Source organism: Martes martes, assembly GCF_963455335.1.
Source record: "Martes martes genome assembly, chromosome: 6".
Taxonomy (NCBI): Eukaryota; Metazoa; Chordata; class Mammalia; order Carnivora; family Mustelidae; genus Martes; species Martes martes.
The window spans coordinates 15,779,356-15,791,787 of NC_137893.1; the positions used below are offsets into that span (position 1 = coordinate 15,779,356).

The window sequence follows — 12,432 nt, forward strand, 5'->3', positions numbered from 1 at the left end:
CAACAGACTCTGAGCACCACTTTCCTTCCGCAACTACCTAACTAGGTCAGCTGGCATTTTAACCTGTTGCAACCACACAGACACATGTGTGCGTGGGAACAGAAAATGGAATGAGGTTAACAGCACCAAATGTTTCGCGAATTTCACAGATACATTAACACTGGCCTTGAAAGTCCACTTGCAAAGAGCCCGCGGGTAAAAACATTTCTACCACTGTGCAGAAGTTAAAGAGATTTTGGTGGTGGCAAAGTGTACTAAAAGAAAAGATAACTTCCCCTTCTTTTCACCGCCTTCATATTCTATGTAGCCCATGATTCACTTTCTAAATTACACTTCAGGGAAGGAAAAAAGGACGGCCCCAATCATTTTTCTCTTTAGACGAAGACTAGACTTAGCGGAGTGTTTTATAAGCAGTGACTTGACATATACAGAATAAAGGGAAAGAGTTAAAGGGAAAGGGGAGATTTTACTCTCATCTTCTGAAGAACGAAGAGAGCTTAGATGATTTTAATTTTCTAATAATTTTAAAATAGAAATTCAATATAAGGAGTGGTTTCACGGGGCGCCTGGGTGGCTCAGTGGGTTAAGCTGCTGCCCTCGGCTCGGGTCATGGTCTCAGGGTCCTGGGATAGAGCCCCGAATCGGGCTCTCTGCTCGGTGGGGAGCCTGCTTCTCCCTTCCCTCTCTGCCTACTTGTGATCTCTGTCAAATAAATAAAATCTTGAGAAAAAAAAAATGAGTGGTCTCTCTTTCCTCTCTCTTCAAAGAAAGATTCAAATTACAGTTTAGGTAACTCTTCTCTATTCCAAGAGAAGGAGGAGTGTATAAAACAGTTGGTATTTTCTTCTTTAATCGGAAATGAAACAAACAAACAAAAGGTTTGGGATTTTAGGGACCCATTCAAAGGGGAAAGTGGTTTCTTTCCACTGACCTAGTTTCCTGACCATTTAGGGATTTCTTCCAGACACCAATCCTGAGATTTAAATTTCTAGGCTATCGCAGGGATTACCAGAGGAAAGGGAGATTTGGCTACAAAAAGGAAAACAAAAATGAAGCATCAACTGCATTCCAAAATGTTTTATGTTGGAAGATTTTGAGAAATAACAATATAAACCTAGTCATATACCAAAATTAAACAAAGATAGTATGAGGAAAGAAGTTATCAATTATGGTCATTTATGAACACGCATGAAACATTTCTTAAAAAATTATGAATGAATCAAACTTATCAGGGTGCAAATATATAAAACATCATCACCAGGTAGGGTTTATTTCAGTAATGAATGTATGATTCAAACAGGATGTTAATACATGTTAATATAATTTAACATATTATGAATAGAAAGAGAAAAATCATACGTTAATTTTCTTGAAGGTAGATTAAGCGTTCAATGAAATTTAACACTCATTCACAATATACTAGCAAAATAGGAAAAAGTGTTACGTAAATCCCAGAACAAATATCATAGTTATTGTGAAGAGAGTTAAAGCATTCCTGCTAATGTCAGAAAGACAATAAGGATACCAACATTGAATCAACACTGTATGAGAAGACTTACACAAAGAATAAGATAAGAAAAAACATAATGGGTGGAAGAACTATAAAGGAAGACACAAAATTTCTTCATTTTCAGATACTAGTGTTTACACAGAAAACCCAAAAGCATCTATAAACCACCTTTAGACCTCATGGAAAAACTCAGAAAGTTGGAAACATTATCAACATATAACAATCAATAGCATTCCTAGAGGACAATAATAGCCAGTTTCAAAATAGAACCAATATTCTAGTCAACATCGTAAGGAATAAGTTCTTAAAAGTTGTGTATATGAATGTGATGGAGAAATTCTAAAACACTACTACAGGACATTTTAAAAAGGTGTGATTGAAGAGAAATATTTTTATGGATGGGATGACTCAATACTGTAAAGATGTCAATTCTGCCCAAATTAATCTCTATTAAATGTAGTTCCAACAAATATCCTAAAAGAGTTCTTCAGGGAACTTGACCAAAAAAAAAAAAAATCACTTGACCATGCAAAGAGTCAAGAAAAGCAAGCTAAGCCAAAGTTGAAGAGTAATGTGGGCTTAACAATGAAGACAATGTGGTACGGGCAGAGACGGACAAACAGTAATGAAACAGAATGCGGGGCTCAGAAACAGACCCATACATACATGTAAACTTCACATGGGAGGAATGTGGAGGTACAAATCCTCACAGAAAGGATGTACTTTTCAAACCGCGGTGACGGGGCTATTGGCTAGACATAAGAAAACAAAAATTTGGATTTCCTACCATATGCCATCTCTCCAACAACTGTAGTAAGGTTAAAGACAAGGCAAAATTTTAAGACTTTTAGAAAAATAATACAGCATATTTATGAACAGAGAGTACAAGATAATTTTTTTAAACATTATATTTATTTAAGAGAGAGCATGAGAGAGAGGATAAGCAAGGTGAGTGGCAGAGGGACAGGGAGAAGAAGACTCCCTGCTGAGCAGGGAGCCTGACCCCAGAATCCTGGGATCATGACCTGAGCTGAAGGCAGACGGGTTCACCGACTGAGCCACCGAGGTGCCCCATAAGATAATTTTTTAGGCGCAACACAAAATCTGCAGATTATAAAATGTCCATTTATTTAGTGTGGTCAAGCTTATAAATTATATGATTACTTTTCAAAGAAACATTTTCACATTGAAAGTGAAAAGACAATCCTCATATAGTAGGAGATGATTTGCAAGTCAAACAATCCACAAAGATCACTAGCCAAAATTCCTCAAGAATGCCTACACAGCAATAAGAAAAAGAAACATCCTGACAGAAAAATGGGCAGGGAATAGAAGGCAGAAATTCACAATTCACACATAAAAAAATCTAAGTGGCCAACAAACAAGAAAAGATTCTCAGTCTTAATTGTCACTGGCAAAATGTGAAATACTGTATGCCCCAGTGGAATATTACATCACAGTTAAACAAGGGAGAAGTATAAATCTCAAAAACAATGTTGAGAGAAAAAAATTTTGTGAAAGGTTGGCACACTTCATGTAATATTTGAAATAAAGCGAAAGCACATTATATATTTTAAATAAATGCTTACATATATAGTCATGGCCACAAAATCATACTGGGGAGTGAAACACTCCCAGTGTTTCACTTACTCTTGGATAGTAGTAGTTCCAGTCCTAGTGGTATACTGAACCGGATTATACTGGCTTGCCTGAGCCAATTCTGTGTACCTCTTCCTAATTCCATGTTCAGTGATGTCTTGCTAATAGCTTGAAATCTGCTGTGATGGGATGTTTATACCACAGAAATCAGCAAACAATATAAATCCCAGATTCCCCCTCTCTTGTCCTAATGCCGGAGAACTGGTTGACCAGCACACTGCTGTGCCACTCTCCACAGAGCAAGACACAACTGGGAGGGATACATAAGGGACTTCAACAGTATTTGTAATGTCTTTAGGCTTTAAAGAATTTTATAAAGTAAATATGGCACAAGAAAAGGCTTTGATAGGGTGGGGATAGGGTTCGTGGGTATTTATCATGCTACTTTTCTGTATTTTGGAAATATAAAATATACCCTGAAAATAAAATCCAGTCAGCAGAGGTTTTTGGGCTAGCATAAAACCATTTTCTTTTGCCCCTCTTTAATTTTAGAGATTTAAATCTCGCTTAGTTGGTCACAGTAATATTATATTATGTTGAAAAACCTGGATCTGAACTAATAACAGAAACTTGAAAATTAGTTCAAGCCCCAACCATAGATTTGCCAGAGTCAGACCTTTGAAATCAACTGATGTAGGGTATATAATAAAAGATTCATAAGAGGCATTAACATAAAAAGTCACATCAATACTTCTTACTTAACCAAGTGTAACAGCAAAGATATTTGAACTCTAAATGCAGACTCCAGATCTAAGGGAAAGGAAATAAAAACACATAGGGACACAATAGTATAGACAACTCAGCTGTAAAAGTTAAACAAGCAGATGCTATTTTTTAATAGAATTATTCTGCTTTTTTTTTAAGGTTTTATTTATTTATTTGAGAGAGAGTGAATGAGAGAGAGCATGAGAAAGGTGAGGGGCAGAGGGAGAAGCAGACTCTCCGCTGAGCAGGGAAGCTTGCCATGGGGTTCGCTCCCAGGACCCTGGGATCATGACCTGAGCTGAAGACAGACACCTAACCGACTGAGCCACCCAGTGTCCCTCATTATTATTTTCAAGAGTATCTGCTTGTTAGGACCTGGGTGGCTCAGTCAATTAAGTGTCTGTCTTCGGTTCAGGTCATGATCCCAGGGTCCTGGGACTGAGCCCCATGTTGGGCTTCCCTGCTCAGTGGGGAGTCTACTTCTCCCTCTCCCTCTGCCCCTTCCTCCCTGCTTATACTCTCCCTCTCTCTCTCTCTCAAATAAATGAATAAAATTTAGAAAAAGAAAGTAAAAATGAAATAAAATAAGCAGAATACAATAGAAATGTGACAAAACCAGGTATTCAAAATAGGCTAAATTGTTCATCTAGTTCTACGTCCTTGAGCAAAGAACTTTCCATACTGCACTCCTGATTCATCTAAAAGATGTGCATACAATATGTGTTCTATCTGCCTCCCAAAGCTGTTAAGAGGATTACAGGAGCTCATGCATGTGCCAGGGATAGACAAGTATGATCACCAAAAGGGACAGGCATGGATACGTGGTGTTCACTGCATGCCCATCGTGTCACCACACGGATCACACATCGTCATCCAGGTACTTGTTCACTCTGACTCATGCTGACAGGTCTGACTTCCTTGTTCAGAGAATACCAAAGAGAAAGGAACAGAGAACCAATTCAGGAATACAAAGGTCTTCTCAGTCTTCTGACTTTAGCAGAATGGGTTCTACCGCCAAGTTCCCCTCCTGTTGATCTAGGGGGCTACGTCATTCTTACCTATCTTTAAATTAAGAGACACAGGAAGATTTAAACTCCAGGGAGTAAAAAAATACAAACAAACAAACAAACAAAAAAAACCCCCTTCCGGACTATGCTACCACATCCCGTGGCCTGAAAGCAGGGCTCCACTCTGGCAAGAGGGAATGTGGCTGAATGCCTGGGGTTTGGGGTCAGAGAAGTCCAGATGAGGGATATAAAGTGATAATGCGAATAAAGCTCTATGGCCTCTGCCATGAACTAGGCAGAAGACAAACAGTCATTACCACCAACTTACAGCCAAACCACCAGAGGCTTAGGCTAGGGGCCGCCCAGCATATAAGCCTCAACCCTCTCCCCATGTTGCAGTGCCATTGGTAGCCTCTGGAATGAGAAGTCCCTTGGAGGTTCATGGAATTTTACTAACAGCGACTGCTAAAGAGCCTGTTTTAATACCAACGAACACATAGACTCTAAATTCCCTAATTTAATTTTTTTTTTTTAAGAGAAAGTAAGCACATATGAATGGTAGGGAGGGGGAGGGGAGAGGAAAAGAGGGAATCTTAAGTAGACTCCATGCCCATCAAGAAGCCAGAGGCAGGGCTTGATCTCAAGACCCTGTGATCATGATCTGAGCTGAAATCAAGAGTCCAATGCCTAACTGACTGAGCCACCCGGGCCCCCCAGTCTAATTCAATTTCTTGGTGACCTTTCTCTATATTCTTATTAGTGTGTCTATTTTACATAGATGGTGTTTCTCTGCCACAGCTGTACATTACAAACATCTGAGGAGCTTTTAAAAACTTCTGATGCCTTACCCCCACCCCAAACCAATTCATTAGAACTTCTGGGCGTGGGATCCATCATATTAAAAAAAAAAAAAAAAAAAAGCTTCCCAGATGATTCTAGTAGTGTAGTTCAGGGTGAGAATCACAGTCTTGGAACATGCAGTTTCCAAAGTCTCTTGAGTCAAATCAGGGAGATGTTGCAACACAGGCAGTTTTTACATCCCAGGCTTTCAAAATGAAAGGAGGCATTGATGCAATTCTACACTCAGATCTCCCAGAGGCCAGGCTTGTGCTCGGTGTTAGGGATTCAAAGGTAGCAAAGGAGATATGGATCGTGCCCCCAAGGTGTCACTTACACCAATTTCATTAAGCAAAGAGGGATATGATGTATAATTTGCATTATGGTTGAGTCAAGCAATGACAGGGCACTGCAGAATTTTACTTATTTATTTATTTACTTATTTATTTTAATTTTCATTTATTTATTTTTTTTTTTGCACTGCAGAATTTTATAATGGGATTTTACTATAACAAAATCAACATCATCACTGGTTGATATTTTGACACTTCCTCTGGGCTGGCATTGAGCTAGGTAGGCACTTCCGGTGTTTGAGCACCCTGAAGCTTCACAATGACCATAGAGATGGATATTCTTATGATTTCCACTCATGCATTCCACAAAAGCTTGCATGCCTCCAATGGGCCACGCACAGTTTAGGCACCTGGACAATAACAAAACAGACCCCAGGCCTCGGGGAGTGTTCTGTGAGTGGGGGTGGGGAGGAAAGAAGCGACTGATGTCAACCAAAAGTCAGTCGTAGAGTGTGTCACACAGAATTTGATAAATGCCGGAAAGAAAAGGCAGAGCAGGTGAGGTGTTCTGTGGGTGTCTGGCAAGCTTTGTTGAGAAAGGGAGACATGAGCACAGACTTGTAGGGAGGGAGTTAATTCTTGCACTCCATTTCAAGACTCACCCAAGGATATCTACTCGACTAAGCTCGGATGCAAAACCAGACATGTTGGAAATGAGCGTCTGTGCTCTTAACTTGCCTACTGCCTGGCAGAAGTTTCACAACAAATAATATGCTAACTGATCTGCTTGTCCCAGACCCTTCAGCAAATTTCCTAAGCCCAGTGTCTTTTATGTAGTAGGTACTTAACATATGTTGGAGTTAATCATTTAAATTATTAATTAATTTCATTAGTATGCTACGACTTAAAGTATTTGTGTGTTTACTGGGTCCTGCCCACTCCCTAGGCAGAAGAAAACTTCTAGAAAATTCAGTGGAGATGGGGTGCCACAGACGAAGCATGCATGCGTTTTGGGATGCCCTGTTCATGTTTTGTTGGAGAAGAACGATGTCACTGCTCTGTCAGGGAAAATAGGTCTCTACTCTGAGCCAGGAGGATGGACTGGGATAGAATATTAAATGGATGTAAGACTCTTCTAGAACAAGGGTGCTTCTAGGTAGAAGACTTCATGGCATGAAAGCACACAGAAATGGATGAAGTTGAGTCAAGGATTAGAGGTTAAGTTCTCTTAGGCTGCATTCATTTGAGAGAAAGTCATAATATTCCTAAGCGACGGTGATCTTTTGAGTAGGAACTTACCTATTGAAGTGGTAGATATCCTGTATGTTTCCAAAGAGGGCCAATCTTTCTTCTGTCCCCAGGGGAAGTTTTGTTTGGTCCCTGATGCAGTCTAGGTAATCCTGGGAAATCAATGAGAAGGATATCTTAAACACTCCTGTCGTTCTCCAAGTCATTGTTCACTCTGCAAGATGAATCTCTCATATCAGTTTTAAGTAATTATGATATTAATGTGCTCATTAATTGTACTATGGAATACAGAATGTCACTTTTACTAATGCTGACAATGCCCACCCATTTATAGAATGGGGAGTTTGAGCAAGAAGAAGTATGGTGTTATATTAGGCTATATACCCCCCAAATGTATTAGAGTTTCCCTAGATGGGTAACATAATGAACATAGTTTCTCAAAATGTCAAATTTTTGGCATAACAACATCATCTTCTGTTTCCTTGACTGATTTATATGATAAAAAGATACTCAAATTCATTTAATGGAAAGCCAGAAATACAGACCTTAAAATTTCTCATCACAAGAAAAAGAATGTGTACCTGTGTGTGATAATGGCCATGAACTACACTGTGGTGCTCATTTCACATTTATATACCAGCATCAAGTCATTATGTTAGATACCTTAAACTAATACAATGTTCTGTGGGAATTATATCACAATAAACTGGGGAAAGAAAGTGTTGTTTAAACGTAACCTTGAAATTAGAAGGCTATTGATTGTTAAAATGCAGAATCAAATTCTTCTCAAACACCACTTTATAGAAAAAAAATCCCTTTTTTATTTTAATAGCACATAATTCACTTACGCTCTCTGGTAGGCTATGTTAAGGAGCCTTGGAAAACTCTGAAATGGTTTTCTATCTTTTAACACAGCAACTGCTCCCAAGAAGAGCTAATGTGGGCTCAGAGCCACAGTGGGTTAAATGTCCGAGGCTTGGAAGCTTCGAGCTGCTGAGAGAAAGCTGTTTTCCACCCTGGGTGTCAGAGTTCCTAACTGAGTGCTCCCCCTTCTCCAGCAATGCTTGAAAAAAGAACTCGGCAGGAGGCAGGAAAACAATAAAGAAAAAAGTGAAAACAGCTGAAATAACGTAAAATAAAAATAAATACAATCCCCTGCCCTGGGCTGTACAATGTGCTATGGCCTTCGACCAAACGTCACACGGCATTGTGCAGCCCGGAGAGGAATGGAACTTGTGGAAATCCCAGGGTACAGCTGCATCCCAGGGTGTCCCATCCCTGGCACAAGAGCAGATAGGTGCAACCAGCTGGGGGGAGCCTGAAACTAGAGAACCATCAGATAATTCTTCCTTCTCCCTCTTAATAAGCCCCAATCATTCTCTCACACTATGCTCCTCAACGGAAAAACAGGCGTCACTGTCGCCATTCTCAGGAGCACGTTTCACAGACCACATCATATAATTCACCATCCTGGCTCTTTAACGCTAAAATCACGGGCATGCATGGACCAAGGTTTAGAAACCTTTTTTCCTCTTTTATTTTTTAAATGATTTTATTTATTTATTTGTCAGAGAGAGAGTGCATATGTGCATATGTGCACAAGCAGGGGGAGTGGCAGGCAGAGGGAGAAGCAGGCTCCCTGCTGAGCAAGGAGCCCGATGCAGGACTTGATCTCAAGACCCTGGGATCATGACCTGAGCTGGAGGCAGACGCTTAACCGACTGAGCCACCCAGGTATCCCCCCTTTTTTCTCCTCTAACAAGCTTTGTGGGAACATCTTTTCTCCTTAAGACAAAGGTCATCTCAATAAGAAGTTAAATTCATCAGGTTTAAGGGGGACTGGCACCCCAAACCCACAAGAGCAAGACAGAGCCTCCTTACTTTAATAAATGGAACAATTAAAAGGAGCTTAAGTTATCTGCAGAGGAAATAGAGTTAATGCCTAAATAAAAAATGCTTGAGAAAACTAGAAGTGAAATAAATGCCTTTTGAACAACACGTAAACCTAACCTATACTTCCTCGAAAACATAACTGTTGTCGTTGATATTTACATAAAATTACACATAATACAAAAAGATGGGCTGGTATTTAACTTTCACTGATGGCTTATGTTTGATAGCTGTTTATACTTTGATCAACTTTTTAAAAAAAGATTTTATTTATTTGACAGAGAGAGATCACAAGTAGGCAGAGAGGCAGGCAGAGAGAAAGAGGGAAGCAGGCTCTCTGCTGAGCAGAGAGCCCGATGTGGGGCTCGATCCCAGGACCCTGAGATCATGACCTGAGCCAAAAGCAGAGGCTTAACCCACGGAGCCACCCAGGTACCCCCTTTGACCAACATTTTAAAAAAGGACATGTCATATGCAAAATTAAGGCAGTGACACAGAAGGATCTAGATGGGCGTGAACCTAAACAGAAGCTATGAATAGGCGTAAGCCACACCAGATAGCAGGCTAAAGGGCAGGACAGAGATGACGTAGGCATGCCACATTCACCTCGCTGGCTGCCATGGAGTTTAAATGAGAAACCGAACCACCCTTTTTCTTGTTTCAAGCGAAGAGCTTGCTCATTTGCAGAAACCTGATACTAAATTCTTCATGTGAGGGAAAGACTGAGTTAAGGGGCTTGAGGAATTTCAGCTGGGGTTAGAGACAAAGAACCGTGGCCCACTTCCAACAAATAATGGCCTCTCTCCAAATGAAAGAGTTTCAAAATCCCCCAGTCCGTGGCAGGGAAACTAGAATTTAAAAGCTGCTCGTTTTCTGAAATTGTTGAGAAAACAGATCGTTAGGAGTCCAGACTTTTGTAGGCCACTCTAGAAAACAGATCAAAGTCCTACGGCCACAACTTGTTCCCCCGACTGATCATAATTAAGTCTTTTAAATATGATACTTTAACCCTAAACCAGTTACCAAGAACTACTGTAGCGTGCACGACATTAGCAGCTGTAATCATTTCCAGCCAAAATGAGAGGTTCGAAGCTCAGTGATAATGACAGTTGAGTCTGTGCTCAAATAACAGAGTAAAGACACCCATGAAATTTATTAGAGCCTGTCACACTGCTTATTAATTTTATTGGCTTGATGTCAGCATCTGTGGCTACCCTACAGTTAACAATGAAGGATCAATTTAAAAGTTTTTTGCATTGAAAACAATTATTCTCCAAGAAGATCAAAGAATTCACGCGACTGGGAGAGGGATGAGGTGGGGAGAGACACACGGGAAAGAGGTTCCCACTGGTGGACAAAAATACCTATTATGCCATTTTAAGTTCTGCCTATTTATCTTCTAATCTCTTTCTGTCCTTAGGATCTCCTTAAGATTGCAAGATTTGTGCGTGGGTGTCCTCCTCACGTTAACTTTTTTCATTGCCTGTAATGTCTGTTATTGAAAACATCCAAGTAAAGACTAACTCGCTGCCATTTCAAGTGTGGCAAATGGAAAAGGAGCCAGTCTGCAAAGTGTCACCGAATTACAACGAATTCAGTGCAGAAACTGAGAGTAAGTGCGTGGAAACTTACAGACTTTTGACAGAATGAGATCTGCTGACTCTACTGATCAATTTGGGCTCGCATTTTGCACGCCTGATTTCTTCTATTACTTCTATTTCCTTTCCCAATTCACTTTTTATTGTATTTTCCAAACGTGTCAGTGTGTGGCTGGCTGACGGAGAACGCACAAGCACACACACGCACACACGTCCCTGTCCCTCAGCACACACAGAGAAGCGCTGGTCTAGGCAGAGATGCTGGAGAAATGGACAGAGCTCAAATTCACATTTAAACTCAAATTCAATGTTCCTGGTAGTCTGCCTTATTTCTCTGAGATGCCTAGAGAATTAAATTAACGTCCCTGCCCCCTTTTCCCTTCTTCCTCTAAAATAACATTTAAGACGTTTTTAAATTATAACCTGTTTGACAGAATGAAGATAAACCACAAGAGGGAAAGAAATACCGATTTAGAATTCTAAGTCTCTTCATACTTCACATCCCTTTGACTCTTTCCCGTGCCCCCCTTTCTTGCCGAGAGTCCGCTGTGGAGACAAAAAGATTCCATTCCTAAATCCTCTTGTGGACATGTCAAAGTTCGACCCTACAGGTTTTATAGTTTACTCTTTTTGGTTGGTTTTTCTCTTTTTAGCGCTTCCAAATTCCAAGGCCTTGGATATAACCCCTATGTAAGACTTCTTTTTTTTTTTTTTTTGGTTTTTATTTTGAAGGAAGCATTTTTTTTTCTTGTTTCTCCAACCCCTCCACCTTTTCTAGAATGTAGTCATCTGCTTATCCCCAAACCTGCCCTCCAAATGCCATGTATTAGGTTGGGATGCCACTGACACCACAATGACTTACATTTGTCTATCAATTCACAGTTTAAAAGCCTTCACGTTCATTCATACAAAACCTCTTTCCCCACCCCCCTCTTTTTTGAGGACCTAAGAATGTGTGCCAAGTTCTGTTTTACAAGATAGGAATTAAAAAATAAATAAATAAAACATGATCCCTCCCCCCTAAGGAGCTCCCTGTGTAGTTGAAAGACAAGTGTAAACAAGTAAGTACAATACAGTGTTTAGGCCACTTGGCTGATAAATATTCAGCACTGGGAGAAAGGGGGGTGGGCAGAGAAAGAAGCGGTTGATTCCTGGGCTGGGAGAGGCTTTCTAGGAGGTGCGCGTGGCACTGAGCCTTGGAGGAGAAGCGGCAGTCTGGATGGAGGGCAAGGGAAGAGACAACATCCAGGAAGTAGAAAAGTGCAGACAGAGGCACAGGGTTGGGTATGCGGGCTGTGGGCAGGGCCCTTAAAGGTGCAGAGCTGGGCTGGGGGAGCCCGCCCCAGGTGCATGCGCACTCGGGCCCTGGAGGTAGGCTGCAGGCACTGCGAGGACAGGGCTGATGGAGGGGAACGGTCCATACTCTGTTGGTGGTGGCAACCACTGAAGGACGGAGGGAGACCACCGACCATCCCAGCGTCCGTGTGAAGAAAACAGAACAGAAGCTGTAGAATGGGAGGAGTGGGGGAGAAAGGGGGGGGGCAGTAAGACCAGCTCAGCAGGGTGGATAAACCCAGATCAAGCCCTCCACAGGTCCTCCGGAGAGGCATGAAGGAGAGAAAGGAAGCCAGTCAAGGGTGAGAGACACAGGGTCATACAGGGAGGGACATTGTTGGCTTTCAGGA

At 41.0% G+C, this 12,432-nt stretch overlaps 1 protein-coding gene across 1 annotated transcript in view; it reads right to left on the reverse strand.

The window, feature by feature from the left end:
* PLEKHG1 (pleckstrin homology and RhoGEF domain containing G1) overlaps positions 1–12,432 on the reverse strand; it is a 128,033-nt gene that overhangs the window by 49,817 nt on the left and 65,784 nt on the right. Inside the window, exon 3 of the mRNA XM_080805229.1 lies at positions 7,311–7,411. Within this exon, the coding sequence (XP_080661355.1) occupies positions 7,311–7,411 (101 nt within the window). The remainder of the gene's footprint in view (positions 1–7,310; positions 7,412–12,432) is intronic.